Source organism: Staurois parvus, unplaced genomic scaffold (assembly GCF_062004578.1).
Source record: "Staurois parvus isolate SC_StPar_1 unplaced genomic scaffold, SC_StPar_1.0 ptg000727l, whole genome shotgun sequence".
NCBI lineage: Eukaryota > Metazoa > Chordata > Amphibia > Anura > Ranidae > Staurois > Staurois parvus.
The window spans coordinates 849,945-869,765 of NW_028318523.1; the positions used below are offsets into that span (position 1 = coordinate 849,945).

General features: G+C 42.3%; 1 protein-coding gene across 1 annotated transcript in view; it reads right to left on the minus strand.

The window, feature by feature from the left end:
• TTC7A (tetratricopeptide repeat domain 7A) overlaps positions 1-19,821 on the minus strand; it is a 592,416-nt gene that overhangs the window by 183,792 nt on the left and 388,803 nt on the right. Inside the window, exons 16-17 of the mRNA XM_089653910.1 lie at positions 7,889-8,005; positions 4,201-4,298 (exon numbers count right to left, since the gene is read on the minus strand). Of these exons, the coding sequence (XP_089510036.1) occupies positions 4,201-4,298; positions 7,889-8,005 (215 nt within the window). The remainder of the gene's footprint in view (positions 1-4,200; positions 4,299-7,888; positions 8,006-19,821) is intronic.

The window sequence follows — 19,821 nt, forward strand, 5'->3', positions numbered from 1 at the left end:
CACTGCCCGAGGGCCCAGAGTCAGTAGGGGGCCCCATGAGATGCCCTTGATACCTTTTTCATAGGCTTTTTTGAGTTTGGGCAAGGACACAGGGGCCCCATGATCCCCTATTGCTCAGGGGCCCCATGAGTTGACAGTCCGCCCCGTGGCCTACTCTACCCATGAAGCACAAGTGTGAATCTAGCCATAGACTACTTTCATTTAATGATGTATTATTGAACACAAAGCTGAATTAATTTTTGTCTTTTATATTTACAATACTAACAATATTTTTTAATATCAAAAACATATTCTGTGGTGATTTCCAAACAACGAACACCTCTCATCAGTCTCAGACTAATCTTACAATCCAATGTCACAAACGCAGTTTGGACTGAAGCCAAATACTCTGCCCATATGAAGACAATCCACACAAACATGGAAGGACATACAAAGTCAATGCAGATAGATTGGATAGTGGAAAGTAAACCCAGGACCGCACTGCTTCAAGGCAAGCGTGTCAACCGTACAGCCGCTGTGCCCATGAATTCATCTGCCGCACGCCTAGACAAATGAGCTTTTAATTGAAATGTTTGTGACTCAAAGTGTAGAAAGAATAGCTGCTTGCAAACACACTAGGCATTAATGCGTGAATGATATAAATATAAATAATGAAGTATGGTTTTCAATTACTATCCATCAACCCCCCCATAATAACCCTTGGCCTTGCTCATTATTAAACTGCTTTTAATGTTTAATTATTAATTTCAGGTGTATTCAGTAACGTTATCCATCACAGGTGATGTTCAAAATTTAAATACTTTCCATGAAAGCCATGCGGTGACCTTCCATAGCGTAGACATTTTCCGGAGGCAGTCAATGCGAGGGATATTGGAAACATGATCTTACTTAGCTCGGGAACAACAAAAACAAGCAATCTACAAGCACAATGTACAAAACTTTACAGCTAAACAGGTACGTTTTTAAGAGCCATAGACTGTGGTTGCTGAAGGCACCCAATTTGTAGAATGACACTATCTTCAGACCTGGACCACATCTTAAACTTCTCCTTCAGTTGAGCCTCTCACAACTGACTCTTGTAGCCCGGGTTCACACTGATGCGGTGCGGAATTCGCAGCGTTTTCTGTGCGAATTCTGCACCACAGCAGAATCGCACCCCAGTCATGCGAAGCGCTGCAGATGTGTGTGTTAAGTCACGGGTGTCAAACTGGTGGCCCTCCAGCGGTTGCCAAACTTCAAGTCCCATGAGGCATTGCAAGACTGACAGTTACAAGAATGACTCCCAAAGGTAGAGGCATTATGGGACTTGTAGTTTCGCAACAGCTGGAGGGCCGCCATGTTGACACCCCTGTGGTAAGTTAACAACACCCCAAAAGCGCTCTGCAAAACGCGGTGCAATGTGCAGAATCGGATCGCATGGGTGTGAATACCCATGTGACCTGATTCTAGTGCGAACCAAAAAAAGGGTCCTGCACCTTTTTGGTGCGGTGCGATTAGAGCCATACAAAATGTATGGCTCCGATCGCACCGCACACAAATCGCATGTGATTTGCACAGGAATGCGTAGCGGTTCCTTTGCGAATCACATGGGATATACCACACCGCATACATGTCAGCCAAAGTTCTACAGTGGTAAAAGGCAAAAAACACATTCCAGGTGTAGCAGATCTAAAGGCGTGCAACGTCTTCTAGTTTATTTTCTTTAGATAGCAGTCTGATTGGTAGAAACACTGTCCCCTGACAGCATACTGCAGAGAAGTCTAAGGCTGCATGCACAATGAGTGCCTAGCCCTGGTGCAGGAGACTCTGGTCTTTAGGTGTGTGATAGGCACAGGCGCACCGTCCAGCCCCATCCTCTACAACATTATGAGAGGCTGACAGGTGCTGGGGCTCAGTAGTGCACTAAGTGGTGGTAACGCTTGGGACAGTATGGGCCCAGAGACAAATGCCCGGAATGCAGACTGCTTGGGTTCTTGGCATTCATCCCTGGATGTATACTGCCCTAAACATTAGTACTGCTCAGTGGAACATCCAGATGCACCAGCTGTCAGCCTCTCAGAGTTTTACAGGCTGCCAACATTGGGGCTGGACGGCGCCCTCCATCAACACCTGAATGCCAGAGTCTCATGCCATGGGGTTAACCACTCAGTGTGCATGAAGCCTAATGCAGGTCATACATGGGTCGAATTCCGAATGATTTTTCCTCCGAAAAACGTTGTTCTCTCGGTAATCTGATGGTGCCATCAATGATTTCGAAAATCATTCAAGTCATAAAGTTCACCCCCATATAACAGGTGAAATTTCTGTTCCTTCCAGGTCAAGGCTCAATCGCATATTCTTTTCGGAAAAACGATCTTACGATTTGACCATCGAGTCGAAAATCTGTTATTTTTCATGAATTTTCCAACATGCCTGATCACCAAAAAGGAACCATGGAAATTCGCCGGTGCCATTGGCCCACTAACAGATCGAAAACAGGCCGATTATTCTTAGGTCCGATTTTCGGAAGAAAAATCGGGTAGAATTTCGACCCATGTATGGCCAGCATAACTCTCTGGAAAGGTCCAACACGCCCCTGTGGAGTCAGCCCTATAACACTGCAACCAGCAAAGCTCTCTGCTGCTTGGAGAACTCAAACTCCAACTCAACAGGGGTTGCACAGCATGTGTGCCGTCTGCCAGAGTTGCTCCACTCCAGTGCGGACCCCGCTCACCTTCCTGCTACTCCACGCTGCACACCAGATGTGACATCTGCACCAGACACTTCCAGAATACATACACATGATATAGAGGTGACTACTGATGATGTCTTTCTGGTTCGCTTGTTGGTTTCCCAGTTCGTTTTGGGATATCTCATACCTACTATACCTCCAAAACAAAGAAAAGCTAAAGTTGAATAAAAGCCTCTCAAAAGCTATGAGCTTTGTCATAGACTTCTATGGAGGCTTTGAAGATGCTTTGAATCACCATGAAAACGACATGGAGTATCATTTTTGAAGCAAAACAAAGTGAAGCAAAGCAAATACAACATGTGAACAGGACTGTAAGCTAACCATTTTATTTAGTAACAGTAGTGGTGCACCGAAATGAAAATTCTGGTGCCTAAACCGAAATTCAAAATGCAATTGGCTGAAAACCGATACTGAAATGCGCAGTTTTGCAAAATTAATATATATTTTTAGGAAAAAAAATACACTTTGATTAAAAAAAAAAAAAAATCATATATATATACCCCAAAATTGTTTTGTAAAATATGAAACAGGATGTTACGGCGAGTAAATTGATACCCAACATGTCACGCTTTAAAATTGCGCACGCTTGTGGAATGGCGTGAAACTGCGGTACATAAAAATCTCCATGGGTGATGCTTTAAAATTTTCTACAGGTTAGCAGTGCAAAGTTACAGAGGAGGTCTAGTGCGAGAATTACTTGTGTGGTTTGAACACCATTTACATATGTGGGCATGGCCTACGGATGCGTTCATCACTACGTGCGAGGACGGGGGCACTTTAAACTTTTTTTTAAAATGTATTTAATGTTTTAGTTATTTATTTATTTATTTTTGCACTGTCCCTTTAAAAAATGTTTTAATCACTTTTATTCTCATCACAAGAAATGCATGCATCCCTTGTGATAGAAATAATTAGTGACAGGTCCACTTTATGGAGAGATATGGGGTCAATAAGACCCCACATCTTTGCTCTTCACTGGATAAAAAAAGCATTGACCTAGTGCTTTAAAAAAAAGAAGAAAAAAAATGGCCGGAACGGGAAGTGACATCACTCTGGTCCTCCAAGTGCATAGAGATGAGTGGCGATCATCCTTCCTTCACTCATCTCTATGCCCAGCACCGGAATCAATAGTTTCTCAGGTAAGGCTGAGAACTACTGAGCGGAAGACGGTGGCAAGGGGCGGGTTTTTTCGGCACCTGTATCGGTGCTTTTTTTTTTCATTTTGGCCAACAGCTGAAAGTGGCGTTTCGGCCACCGAAATTTCAGTGCATCCCTAGTAACAGGGGCTTTCTTTGGCACTCAGAGTGCTTTAAAAAAGCGTGTCCACTGTCAAATTTTGAAGCAAGTGTAAATGAGCCCTAAAGGAGTGAAAAATGCTGCAATAAATCCATCAATGAATGGTGACCGGTTGCTGCGGTCAGTGCGAGTTTTCTGCACCACCTACACCCTTCCATCATATGTTTTCTTACCATTCTCCTGGTCATGTCCTTCCGGAAGGGCAAGGTGCATCCCACTGTGTTTTCTTGTCAGGGGAACGTCAGCCAGACTGCTCTCTTTTTCACTGTCACTAGAACAACATAAACATCAATACATACCAATCATAACCGAGTTCAGAAAGCAACCATGACATGTCATAATGGGGAGACTCGTATGTCCGTTCCTGGAGAATTACCAGCCTAGAAATGAGCTGAAAACCAGGTCTGGATATTTTTGGTGCCCCAGATAACTCTCCTCTGCCAGAATCATCTGGTTTGTGCAGAATTGTTCCGTTGTTCTGATCTAACTTAGAATATTGTGGAAGTCTCAAAATAAACTTCTATGATTTAACAGGACAGGAAAAACTATTCAGGAAAAGGTCACCTCGTTGTCTCTGCAACTAAAGGCATAAAGGCTACTGTGCCTAACGATAACTCTGACCCCGCAAAAACCAAAAACTTTTGCCGAACTATATATATATATTATTATATTATTATTATTATACAGTATTTATATAGCGCCAAAGGGTATGCTCAGCGCTGTACAGTAGCAAGGGGGACAGAACATGAGACAAGACAGTAACAATACAATACATGAGGGGTTCAAGGGCCCTGCTCTGATAATATAATCGTGACAATTATCAACACCTATTATATTGCGCTGAATGTAATCAATATGTGAAAAAGCTGCCAATATATATATAAACCATAGTAAATTAAATAAAATAAACACACAACTCATATAGTGGCGCTAAATAAATAATAAAATGTGAAGTGAATACCACAAAATAGACCCCTATGAGTAACTCAGAAGTGACGAAACGCGTCAGTGCGTGACGGTACGAAGACCGGAAGTGACGGGACCGTGACCAGAAGTGACACGACGACATCAGATACCAACAAACTGAAGGTGGTGAGAGCACCTGGTCTATGATCACTTTAGGCTTATCCATGGTCAAATCATTTGGGTTTGTTTTACTAGTTTGCTTGTGAGTAAGGTCCATTCACTAAATTAAAGAATCTGATTTTTTATACTATACCATTGGAACGTATTTCTGTTTATTTTTTACATGGTATATCTCGAGGCAATGGAGTCTCTTTCTTATTCAATATATAAATTTCATCTATAATTGGGAAGATTATCCCTGGAAGCTTGTTTGCCGAGAGTGGAAGGCAATTATCTGTGGTGAGTGTACATCCATATGGGGGATTTCTGTGAAGCACTTGGTTGTCAGTCTAGAACACGCAGTGAAGGAGAAGAATTGAGTTTATGGACTTTGGATCACTTTATTATACTTTTCATGGACTTTGGATCACTTTTAATTTGTATTGATTTTTTATCACGTTAATCACAGATGGTCTATTAGTTTTTGGTCACATTTATTTGTGGTATTCACTTCACATTTTATTATTTATTTAGCGCCACTAGAACACTATTTGAGTTATGTGTTTATTTTATTTCATATATTTCATTTCATATATACACACACACACACTATATTGCCAAAAGTATTGGGACACCTGCCTTCACACGCACATGAACTTTAATGGCATCCCAGCCTTACCCTAGGTCAGTGTTTCTCAACTCCAGTCCTCATGGACCCCCAACAGGTCATGTTTTCAGGATTTCCCTCAGATGAAACAGCTGTGGTAATTACTAAGGCAGTGAAACTGATCAAATCACCTGTGCAAAATAATGGAAATCCTGAAAACATGACCTGTTGGGGGTCCATGAGGACTGGAGTTGAGAAACACTGCCCTAGGTTCACACCTAAGTGTTTTCCGCAGCGTTTTTCAGAGACGCAGTGCAGTCCATTTAACATGATTTCCTATGGGACACGTTCACATCGCCGCGTTTTCACCTGCTGCATTTTTTGGAAAGGGTCAGGGATTTGTTTTAATGCAAAAAGTTGGTTTTTGGTTCAATAGACAGCAGAAAAGCATGTATTGCGTTTTTGCTGCATTTTAAATCTGCCTAGCAACAAGAAACCTGAAAAAACAAAAAAACAAAAAAATGCATTAACAACATGGTAAAAGCACAGATGCAAAAATGCAAAACGCAATGCAGAAACAGGTCAAACGCAACCTGCATAGGTGTAAACCTAGCCTTAGACATTACAATTTGGCCCTTGTCAATCTTCACATTGGCCTTTTTTTTTCTGCTGTCAGCACAAAAACTTTAGGGGCAACATGTTCACTTGCTGCTCAATATATATCCCACCCAGGGGCGGACTGACAACTCATGGGGCCCCCGGGCAATAGGGGATCATGAGGACCCTGTGTCCTCGCCTACGCTCAAAGCACACCCAAAAAGCCTATAAAAAAGGTGCCAGGGGCATTTCATGGGGCCCTTTACCTACCCCGGACCCTCGGGCAGTGCCCGTGTGCTCGAATGGTCAGTCTGCCCCTGATCCCACCTACTTTCAGATGCTGCTTTAATGAGATAATCAGTGCTACCTACTCCCTTTACCTGTTAAGCAGGCTATACATGGGTCAAATTCCAAACAAATTTTCCTTTAGAAAACCAGAAATGTTGTGCGTTTTGTAACCAAATGGTGCCACCATTGATTTTGAAATTCATCCAACCGAGCCTTTCATTTCACCCCATCTTGCTACAGAAAAGAATTTTCGTGGCCAAGAATTTTCTTTTCTTTCCAGGTCGCAGCTCATGCTCATTTCGTTTTTCATTAATATTTCCCGCCCGATTCTCCCATCATTGATTTGTTCGTTTTTCAAAAAGTTTCCAACATGCCCAATCACTCAAATTTAATGGTCACATGAAAATCGTTCGTTTCTCTGACCCAACTAATGGTGCGAAATTCGAACGAAAATTCTTAGAAAAGATTTTCTAAATAAAAAATCCTTTTCGGAAATCGACTCGTTTATGGGCGGCTTTTATGGTCATAATGTTATGGCTGATATTGTCAGCACTCATGACGAGTTCCTTTGACAGGTCCAGCTGATCGTATTAACCCCCAGCACCAGAAAGCAGCAGCTGTGAGGGTGGTGATGGGGGAGGGTTAGAGGCAAGGGCAGACTGACAACTCATGGGGCCCTCGGGTAATAGGGGATCATGGGGCCCCTGTGTCCTTGCCCAAACTCAAAAAAGCCTATGAAAAAGGTACCAGGGGTATCTCATGGGGCCCCCTACTGACCCCAGGCCCTCGGGTAGTGCCCGAGTTTCCAAATGGTCAGTCTGCTCCTGGTTAGAGGGCAGAAGATTTCAATTAGGGCAGCAGCACAAGAGACATTTTGCATTGAGTGTATAAGGCTGGCCATACCTGATACAATTTTCTTGAGATTTTTGCTTTAGATTTACCAAAAACATATAATATGAGGTCAAACCTAAAGAACACTTTCAATTGTATCTGGTTAGGCAGGCCCTTGCACTACATAGTTGAAGGTAAATCTAAAAGAAATTGGGCAGAAAATTGTAAGAAAATTGTATAGTGTATGGCCAGCCTAAGTACTGACCCGTGTGTTGATTTTTTTTTTTTAATCAATTAAACTTGGGCTTGAACTCAAAACAGTAATGATATGGTTTGATAATGCCAACATGTACACTATTGATTGACTTGAAGTGAGATTTGTAATGACAGGTTCACTTGGCACATTCTAAGCTTTCTTCTGGCCCAGTTATCAGTCTGTCAGAAAGTCATTGTCAACAGCAGATGAAAATTACCTGAGTTGTGAATAGTTAAAGAGTTTCTGCCACAGGTATAACATATGGCGGCACGTTATCAGAGCCTCCTCGGGTCCTTTGTGCTTCCACTCCAGTTTTGTCTTGGTGAACAATAAACTAGATGGAAAAATAAACACAACTTTGTGAGTTCCCAAGAACTGAAGATGAATTATCCAGAACAATAGTGACAATCTCCAGTACATGGTCAAAATGTAGCACAACAGGAAAGTCTGCTTTTTGTTGGTGATAACCAAGTTGTACCTGTTGGGTGCTTATCAAGTGTTCCCAAGTTACCATGAATAAGACTGACGTATCAGCATGTGAACATCGCCCTTTTCACAAATTTGATGTGACAGAGATGAAAATAAAGAGGAAGATTCTAAAGGTTCGGTATTTCCTCGTTAATTCTGCTTTGAGTGTAGGTGAACCTATAACCCACGTAAGTTTATGCAGGTCAGACGGGTCGAAAATCGGACGATTTTTCGGCCGAAAAAAAACATTGGCCAATTTCCGCACCATTAGTGGGTTAATTGGTCGGCTGTTTTGGCACATTTTTTTATCGGTAAAGTTGGAAAAAATCAGCCGATCGCCCGATTTTCTCGGCAATGTTGGGCAAATCGGCCGAACGTTTTACCGATAAAAAAATCTGAGAAGAAGAAGAAAAAAGGAAGAAAAAGAAGGAAGAAGAAGAAGAAGGAAGAAGAAGAAGGAAGCAGAAGAGGGAAGAGGAAAGAAGAAGAAGGAAGAAGAAGAAAGAAGGAGGAAGAAGCAGAAAGAAGGAGGAAGAAGCAGAAAGAAGGAAGAAGAAGAAGAAAGAAGTAGAAGAAGAAGGAAGAAGAAGAAGAAGAAGAAGAAAAAAGGAGGAAGAAGAAGAAGAAGAAAAAAGGAAGAAGAAAGGAAGAAGAAGGAAGAAGAAGAAGAAGAAGAAGAAGAAGAAAGAAGAAGAAGAAAGAAGAAGAAGAAATTCTTCTGTCCCTTGCAGAGAGCTCCGCTATTATATTTGACATGAAAAAGTATTGCGGTTGCAACAATGTATCCATTTGTATCCGAATAAAAACATCTGTATCCAAAATGGATACAAATTAATACATTGTTGCCACCGCAATACTTTTTCATGTCAAATATAATAGCGGAGCTCTCTGCAAGGGACAGAAGTAATTAAATGCCGGTCGTAGAGGGGACAAAAATCAGCCGATTTTTTTTACCATTGGTGGTAACGCCAGCCTATTGAACAACCGATTTTTCTTTTTTTTTTTTTTTAAAACAGACGTTTTTTGACCCATCTGTGGCCTGCATTAGTCTATTAAAGAAAAACTCTTGTAAGACAAATATCAATAATATCCAATACAGGTGTACCTCAGTTTACGAATTTAATGTGTTTTCCATACGTTTCGTATTGCGAAAAATTCGTAAAATAAAGTGCTGTTTCCCATAGGAATGCATTGAAAACCAATTAATCCATTCCGGAGGTCAGAAAAAAGTTAAAAAAAGATCTTTTAGCTGTTCAAAACTCTTTATAAAGTGCACTTTAACCTCCCTAGCAGTCTGATTATGTCAGTATTTCTGTGCTCAAAGCGGTATATTGTTTTCAATGGAAATATGTTGTTTTTTTATTGTAGGCTGTAATTCTTAGGAATAACTCACTGAAATCTGTCTGAACAAGAGTCTAGTAAACATTCCGGATATGATAAAATTTGAAACACGAAATCATAAATTATAATATAATAAATAATCATAAAAAAATAATAATATAATAATAAATTTAATTCAATAATATAATCAAACCAAAAACACTGAAATTTGAAATATAGCGCCAAGTTCGCACATCGCTGAGCAAAGTCGCAGAATCGTTTTCAGTGTCTGATGATGAATTTCCCCACGAATCATTATCACTCAATTCTGCAAGTGGTTCTGATTTACTATCGCTGTTCTCTAGCCGGTCTAAAACCGCTTTTGACCTAAAGGGACGCTTTTTGGACGCCATGGACTTTTCTCAGTTTCCAGGCAGAAAGAACAGTAAAAATGCAGACAGGGCGCAGGACGAAGCACTCGGGACAAAATGTATGTGAAATGGTTTGATACAGTAATGTTATACTATGTGATTTTAGTGAATGTCACTTCTTAAAATTTTTAAATTACCCGCCAGTTTCGTCCCCCCGTACGTCTCGACACTTGCAGGGACCGGAACCCAGAAGACAGATGCCGGCATCAGCTGGAGGACATTGCCGGGGACACTGCAGGGGGGACATCACGGGAGCGCATGACAAGGTAAGTGCTGGAGGGATCCCAGTGCAACGCTGCAGGGTAATCCCGAGTGTAGCTCAGGGTTACCACTTTTGGCACTGATAATTAACCCCGAGCTACACTCAGGAATACCGCCAGGGAGGTTAAAGGCATAAATACTGTACAGGGACAAGGAATCAAGCAATAACTCGATGCAAAAACTGCTCCAAAACCTCCACACTCGACACCACGTGCTACCATAGATCTAGCATGCACATGTGTGGCGCTGTGAATCTCCCAGGTGCAATGCATCCTAGGGAAACTTACTTTGTATTGCAAAAAAAATTAGTAAAAAATTTGTAAACCAAGGCATTATTTTCAATCGATTTTTATTCGTAAACCGAAAATTACGGTAACCGAGGCATTCGTAAACTGAGGTACACCTTTTCTGAACTTATTTCTTCAGTATTGAAAACTATTCTATCCTCTGGGGCAGGTCACAGTGCTTTGGTACTAGTCATGTAGTGTTGGCTTAAATACAGAAGAACTGTCCAGATGAGGTCTCTGAATGGAGGGCAATACCGGAATATCAAGTCTCCATACCATTTCATCCATGCCATGGCACTGTGACAAACGTCCAAGAAGAGAAGAATGTACAGAAGATGTCACACTTGTATATGTAGAACTTTGGATGGCTATCACAGTGATCAGTCACTGTCAGGGCGGACTGACAACTCATGGGGCCCCCGGGCAATAGGGGATCATGGGGCCCCTGTGTCCTTGCCCAAACTCAAAATAGCCTATGAAAAAGGTACCAGGGGCATCTCATGGGGCCCCCTACTGACCCCGGGCCCTCGGGCAGCGCCCGAGTTTCCAAATGGTCAGTGCGCCCCTGGACTGTACAGCCCGGCCCCCTTGTTTTTTTTTTCTCTCTATGAATGGAGGAGAGAGATACATTGTATCTCACTAACTACTGGCATAGAGGGAAAAAAAATGTTGTAAAAAAAAAAAAAAAAAAGAAGAAGATAAATATTAAAAAATAAACGAAAAATAAAGAAAAAAATACCTAGATCAAGGTTTGATCTAGTTCAGTGCCAGGGTCAGTGTTTGGGTCAAAGGTCAGGATTTTAAAAAAAAATTGTTATCAGTGTCAGTTATGCCGCCCATAGACGGTTCGAAAATCTGCCGATTTTCACTTTGAGATTATCAATCATATTGGAAATTTTGCAGCCAATTTGGACGATCGGCCGTTTTTCCTGGCAATGATGGCCAAATCGGCTGATCGTTTTAACGATAAAAAAATCTGCGCATGAGCCGTGACCTGCAAGGGACAGAAGTTATTGGGTGAACTTTATGATTTAGTCAGACAATTTTTTTAATCGTTGTTGGTAATGTCGGCCAAACAAACGACCAATTTTTCATTTATCGTTTCGAAAAATTGGCCAATGTTTGACCCGTCTATGGCCTGCATAAGTGTCAGTGTGTTTTAGGTAAAGAAAAAAAAACCAAAAACAAAATGCGCACTATTGTTTCTGGGCTGTACTACGAGTACAAACAACAAATAACATACACATATATGGTATCGCTGCGATTGTCAAGAGCTGGAGAATTTATTTTGGGTTATTCTTTGGTGGTAGGTTATGGTAATAACAAGAAACACACAGCTAAATAAAAAAGAAATTCTCTTTTTTTCAGTTTTCCTTTGATAACCTTAGATTGTACGCCCCTTGAGGGTTAGGGACCTTAGATTGTACGCCATTTGAGGGTTAGGGACTGATGTGAATGTACAATATATATGTAAAGTGCTGTGTAAATTGATGGCGCTATAGAAGTACCTGAAATAAATAATAAAAAAAAAATCAAGAGATATCCATTACCATTTACCACCAAATGAAAGCCCAATTTGTCCTGAAAAAAAAAACGTGGTATAATTCACCTGGATGTACAAAGTAGCTGTGATGATATGGACGGTTTTACTATCACATGTTAACGATGCAAAATTGAGGTTAGGCATTTAGATTTGTATTACCCTTAGGCGTGAAGGGGTTAAGATGTATTATTGTGGTTGTGCCTTGTATTAATACAGAGGAATTCTGCAAAGCTGCGTGCCCTTCACTGCCTCTCTGCTTTTTCTAATGCGCACACATATTCCTGGCACACCAAAACTATGCCCATATGTTTCGCTGTCCATTTAAGGAAAAATAAACTGGAGGTTACATTATCCTTTCAGTGTTCCAGTTCTATTTGGAATCCCCTGTTGAAGCCGGCAGACAACCTTCTGTCAGGTTATTTAATAAACGAGCCAGGGCCGGGGAGAATGAGACATGACATTAATTCCCTGTGTGCGCACTCTCCACATTCTGTCCAGCCATAGCAATCAATAGTAATTCAGTTCACATACCGATACATCATGCCGGATCATTTAGAGGAGGAAGTATCATTGCACAGCGCCGCTGATACAATCAGGAATGGATAAATGAAAGGCAGGCTTGTTTAGGGATTTGTTTAGACTTAACTCGCTTCTTTTCTCAGAATAGGCAATCCTGTAATCCCTCTACGTTGCACGCTTTCATGATCGGGGAATCAAGTGTTTATGCAAAGCTGCAGAAGAAGTTACCTGTCTATATGCAAAATACTCCGCATAGAGCTTCTCGGGATAACGCTGGAATCTGGGAGACGTAACAACGCAAAAGTCTGCGCTCAAACCAGCGATCTTTAATAAGGCTTTAGGTTTAGTACACACTGCCGTTAGAGAAGAAGAAAGCAAAGTCAATATTTCCCAGGATGATGTCAATCTGCAGCATAGATATCTGCAATGGCCATTCGAAACACTGAGTCTGGTCATTCCACTAGAAGTGGGGTCTCCAAACAAAGGGGCAGTTTACTATCCTTCAGAGTTTAGAGGTGCCAGACTGTGAATAGTGCCCCATCATTGGTGTCAGTGGGAGGAAAAGTGCCCCATCATTGGTATCAGTGGGAGGAATAGTGCTCCATCATTGGTGTCAGTGGGAGGAATAGTGCCCCATCATTGGTATCAGTGGGGGGAATAGTGCCCCATCATTGGTATCAGTGGGAGGAATAGTGCCCCATCATTGGTATCAGTGGGAGGAATAGTGCCCTATCATTGGTATCAGTGGGGGGAATAGTGCCCCATCATTGGTATCAGTGGGAGGAATAGTGCCCCATCATTGGTATCAGTGGGAGGAATAGTGCCCTATCATTGGTATCAGTGGGGGGAATAGTGCCCCATCATTGGTATCAGTGGGAGGAATAGTGCCCTATATTTGGTGTCAGTTGGTGAAGAATAGTGCTTCATCATTGGTGTCAGTGAGATGAAGAGTGTCCCATCATTACTGTCAGTGGAAGGAATAGTGCCCCATCATTGGTGTCAGTGGGAGGAATAGTGCCCCATCATTGGTATCAGTGGGAGGAATAGTGCCCCATCATTGGTATCAGTGGGAGGAATAGTGCCCCATCATTGGTATCAGTGGGAGGAATAGTGCCCCATCATTGGTATCAGTGGGAGGAATAGTGCTCCATCATTGGGGTCAGTGGGAGGAAAAGTGCCCTATATTTGGTGTCAGTGGGAGGAATAGTGCCCCATTATTAGTGTCAGTGGGAGGAATAGTGTCCCATCAGTGGTGTCAGTGAGATGAAGAGTGTCCCATCATTAGTGTCAGTGGGAGGAAAAGTGCCCTATATTTGGTGTCAATTGGTGGAAAATAGTGCTTCATCATTGGTGTCAGTGAGATGAAGAGTGTCCCATCATTACTGTCAGTGGAAGGAATAGTGCCCCATCATTGGTGTCAGTGGGAGGAATAGTGCCCCATCATTGGTATCAGTGGGAGGAATAGTGCCCCATCATTGGTATCAGTGGGAGGAATAGTGCCCCATCATTGGTATCAGTGGGAGGAATAGTGCCCCATCATTGGTATCAGTGGGAGGAATAGTGCCCCATCATTGGTATCAGTGGGAGGAATAGTGCCCCATCATTGGTGTCAGTGGGAGGAATAGTGCCCTATATTTGGTACAAGTGTCTAGTGTCAGCATAGAAGTGTGAGAAGTGACTCATGCAGGAAGCAGAGGGAGGAGATAGCAGACAGAAATCACACTGGATGCTTTGGATTTAAGCATGCACACACTATACCGGAATATGCTTTGTTCATATTTCATTTCAGAGGTTTACAATCACAATAAATGCCAACAGAAGACAACACCAACTCTACAGAAAAAGCCAGAAGAAGACAGGAGCATAGTTTCTGCACTGACATTGGGTATGAATGAGCAGAACACTGGACCGGGACCATGATATCTCTCAGCCCAGGAAGGCTTGTCTTTATTTCCAAGGAAGAGGTTATGCTTACATAAAGGAGGCTAGTATCTGAGTTACAGAGAGTCTTAGTTTTGGGGTTACAGGAATAATTATTGTGTGTGTGAGGGGGGGGGGGGGGCCTTGGGTTAGGACATGCACCGAAAGCTAATGTATTGGGGGGGAGGGAGTATATTTTCTTCACTTTTTTTAGTTGACCTACATGTGCAGTTGTTCCAATTATCTTTATTTTGGACCAAATCCGTCTTTCCTCCATGGCTTTCATACATAATCATACACTCATAGGAGGGTTGAGTTTGCCCGCATGGAATGCACTGGAGTTCTCTGCATCCAGGGGCGAACAGTCCCATTCAAGTCTATTTGGAGCAGCAGCTGTGTCCATGCAGTCCTTGCATCCCATTAGACATCAATGGGATACCTTTGCATCCCTGTGCAGGAAAACATGGTCCTCATTCAGAAAATTTGTGTGATGATCAATGGAGGGAATGTGCCATATATTTGTGTCCAGTGGGAAGAATTTCCCCATTACAGATAACTAAGAGATCATTGGTGTCAGTGGTTATTTATCTGAAAGGTAGAAATTACTCAGGGAGCCTTAGTACCCCTAGAGGGAGAAACCCCTAGGATTCCACAGACCTCTGGTTATCAATGGCTGCTAATGGCAGTTATTATTTATTACAGGTACTTATATAGCACTGTCAGCTTATGCAGTGCTTTACATACATATATTGTACATTCACATCAGTCCCTAACCCTCAAGGGGTGTACAATCTGGGGTCCCTAACTCACATTCATACACACACATACTAGGGCCAATTTAGACAGGAGCCAATTATCCTACCAGCATGTCTTTGGAGTGTGGGAGGAAACCCACACAGGCACAGGGAAAACATGCTAACTCCAGGAAGGTGGTACAGTGGTTGGGATTCAAACCAGCAACCCTAGCACTGCCAAGTGGAAGTGCTAACCATTAAGACACTGTGCTGCCCATATTAATTTACAACGAGAACATTTGGACAGTTTTTTTTTATTATACTTCATTGCTGTGGATAGCTCCATGATACTTTCTGTGTTATATTAAGGCCTCATGCCCACTGCTGCTCATGAATACGAGTTCAAGAGCTTTTGGTGATTTTTTGCCAAAGCCCCTGAACTCAACTTACTAAAAGCCTATGTGTCCATGCACACATAGACTCTTATCAGAGTTTAACACGAGCAGCGTTTAGGGCCAGTGAAATGTCCCTCTCCTGAACGCAGAAGAATCGCATTCAGGAGAGGAACGTTTTGGCCACAAAATGCTAAACGCGCCTAACCGCGTTTAGCGATTGGGCATTTATGCATTTTCATGGCGAATATTCTGGCCAATGAAATGAATAAACGTCTAAACGTGGCAAACGTGGTACCGCATTTACCCGCGTTTTTGCTGCGTTTAGCGTTTTTCTGCTGCCAGCAGAAAAACGTTCCGTGTGCATGAGGCCTAAAGCTTTTTGCAGCATACGAGTTCACATACACTTTAAAAATTTGGTTAACTTTACCCTAATATAAAATGATGAATCTATAAACAGTGACTAAAAAAAAAAAGTACACATAAACACTGTTTATAGATTTTTTTGTTATTTAAAACGGCAGCTTGGTTTAAATATTTAATTACTGGTTTAATAGTTTTTATTTTATTTTTGTATACCAATATTTTCACCATTTCTTGAGCCTGGGGTTATCGGCTGGTTTCATCCTATATATTTTTAATTTATAAAATGATGAATGGCTTCAAGCATGCAAATAAGAGCTGGGACAGGAAGATATCACATGTACCACACTGTCCAATTTATTATTATTATTATTATTATTATTATTATACAGGTTTTATATAGTACCAACAGTTTGTCCACATCATGTAGACTTCACCTTCGCAACATCTCCAAGATACGGCCGTTCCTAACCTCGGAAACCACTAATCAGCTTCTTCACTCCATTGTTATCTCTCGCCTTGACTATTAAAACTCCCTCCTCATTGGCCGACCTCATCGCAGGCTATCCCCTTTTCAGTCTATCATGAATGCTGCTGCCAGATTCATCCACCTTACTAACCGTTCCATCTCTGCCACCACTCTCTGCCAATCGCTCCACTGGCTTCCCACTGCCCAACGAATAAAATTCAAAACTCTAACAATAACGTATAAAGACATTTATAACTCTGCCCCAAATTACATCACCAATCTCATCTCTAAATATCACGCAAACTGTCCTCTCCGCTCCTCGCACAACCTCCTGCTCTCTAGCTCCCTTGTCTCCTCCTCCCATGCTCGTCTCCAGGACTTCTCCAGTGCTTCCCCCATCCTCTGGAACTCTCTACCCCAATTTATCAGACTATCGCCTACTCTGCTCACTTTTAGGCGGTCTCTGAAAACCTCTCTCTTCAGGGAAACCTATCCTGCCCTCAGCTAACAATGGAATCTTCTATTCCTCCTACCAGTCCATCCCCCACAGTTACAAACTTTTATACCACTAGCCCCTCCCTCTTAGACTGTAAGCTCCAAGGAGCAGGGCCCTCCTAACCCTCTTGTATTGAACTGTATTGTCTGCCTGGCAGTACTAGGGTTGTTGGTACGATACACCTGAACCAACATTTTGAAGTAGCATATACATGGTGGAGGACCAGTTACCATTTTCCATAGCACCTGAGAAGCACTTCTTTTCACATTTGAGTTAACCCTTTATGGCCTGACAATAAATCAGAATCATTGCTTCCAACTATCACTTTTAGACCCCTTCTAATATCAGCAAACCCTGCGTCATTAGCCGAGCAAATTTGACTGTAGTCGTGGTTTGTAAAATTGGATTGGATGATTTTATTGACATTTGTTTATTTTTGTTTCATTACTATTCTACTATCTAATTCTCCTGGAATGCATTTCCTGCATCGATTTCTCAGGGCAAATTATTGAACCCAATAAAGAAAGCTGTCTGCTGTTCTCTGGGTGATCTGCAATGTGTCACATCTGTGTATAGCTCAGAGTTTACCCGCTGCAATGTCTGCAATGTCTTCTCATCTCCAGCTTGGAAGAAGTCCAGAAACGCGTTACACATGAAATCATGGTCTGGACATACAATGTATACTGATAACGACCGCTCTGATACATTCATACAAAAATTAAATTCTCTCCGTTGAGGATGAAAGTCATACGGACATGGTGTTAGAATCAATCACACTGGAAACACTGCGCTTGTACTGACCTCAATGACAGCACAAGGGTGAGGCCAACAGAAGAATTGTATTGAAATATGGAAAGACGAAAACTCTGTCGAAGAGACACTGGGAAGGATATATTCAAATTGAAGGACAAAAAGCAGGTAACCATAAGCAAGCATATGCTATATGGAAATAAATGGGCAATGAGAGGAATACCCATAAATGTTTGCTGATGGACATGGTGCAATCTAATTCATGAATTAAAAAAATGATCATTCCTAAAAATGTTCATTAATGTCCTTTTGTTAAAGGACTAATAAAAACCTACTTTTAGCAGCTGATCTAATCACTTACTGAGTATGGGGCTTCTTTATTTTTAATCCTTGCTTATTTCCATTTTAAGCTGGTGCCATGACTGCCCCGGGTTTCCGGTTTCAGGGTGGCTCCTTTCCCTTCAGTGCTCTGTGAAATCATCCTTCCATTCGGAGACTATAGTTGAGTTTCCCCACCAGGGCCGGGACAAAGGGTGGGCAGGAGGGTATTTGAGGGGTTGTGCTAGAAGGGGTGATTCGGAGGGGGATTTGTACTAGGAGGGTGGATTGTGTTAGGAAGGCGGATTTGGGGGGGGGGGGGGATTTGTGCTAGTAGGGATGATTGGAGGAATTTGTGGTAGCAGGGGAAATTTTGGGGTGGGGTGGGGGAATTAGTGCTAGAAGATGGGATTTTGGTGGGGGGGGGTATTGTGCTACAAAGGGGGATTTGGGGAGGGAGAAGATTTGAGATGGGAGGGGGATTTGTACTGGAAGAGGTGGAATTTTGTTTGGGGAGAATGCTGGCATGCTAAGGGAATTTATGCTTGGGGGTAAGTGTTTTAGAACTGCTGAAATTTTGGGATGGGAGAGAAAGGGGATTTTTTTGCTGACACATAATGCTCATACATTGTCTTTTTTTGGGGGGGGGGGGGCGGCGTTGTTTGGCATCTTAGTCCCTGTCGCTAGATGACCTTGTCCCAGCATGTACTGCTCCCCACACTGTGCGCATCAATAGAAGCACACAGCCCTGCAGCCTAGGATGGAAAGGCACTCCTCTGCTCTTCCCTTCCCCAAGCTAACAAACTGGCTGGAGACTGCACTGTACACTGCTAACTCTTTTATGTAAAGACCAGAAGTTCAGAGAAGCAGAACTGAGAAAGCAGGAGCTAGCCACATTGAAAGTTGTAAACTGCAAGTCTCAGGGTAAGAATTTAAATAAATAGTTTGCTAGAAATTTTAATTTTATTGTGCTTAATGTGTTGAACTAAAAAATGCTGAGGGTTTAATACTACTTTAAACTTTTAATGGTGTAGGTATCACAAGTAATATCAGCCACCCTCTTAAAACACTCATCACTGCCCATCCAAAACTGGTCAGGTCACCAATGCTTTCCTGCTACTCCAGTCCAGTCTGATTTGCCATAGACCCTACCCATTGTGAGAATAGATGGCCCTATTGATCTCACAGCTCAATTACATGGATACCCAACAAAGTATGGCTTCTGAGGATCTTCCATGAAGCCATATCAAATTCTATAGCTGACGGATTGCTGGGTACATCAAACAGAATGTAGGAACTGGCTTGTTTACAGCATGGACTTCTGGAAAGTCACACATGTGGATGTATACACAGTGGTAAATGACCCTGCCCTCCCTCCTCTTCCATGTCCTCCTATTGCTAAAGGAAGGGTGAAAATGGTCCCATGACAAAGGGGCAATTCTTTGAGCTCTGAAACGAGTTGCCAAGCCCCCTGCTTTAACATCATCACATTGCCATGTCACTTCCAGTTCCAGCCCCGGCCTCCACTTGTGTTCCACACTGGTCACCTCTGTTGGCTGTTTCCTGCCTCCAGCTTGCCTGGCGGCACTTCCATGCTCAGCTCTGCATACCGTCACAGCCACTTCCAGGCGTGACTCTGCTTCTCCTGGCCCCTCTCCTGCAGAAATCTGCAATGACTTTGATGTGCCTACCTTTAGCCATCATCATTTGAGTGCATTTTAACCCTTCTTTTATGTTTTTAATAAACAACTACACTTAGATGGTGGAGCTTTCTGTATTTGTACTGTACACAGTGCACCAAGGAAATCCAATACTTTGCCAGAGAAGCTGCAGCCATTAACAAGTGGACTTTTTATAAGAAATAGCATGGACATTTTTT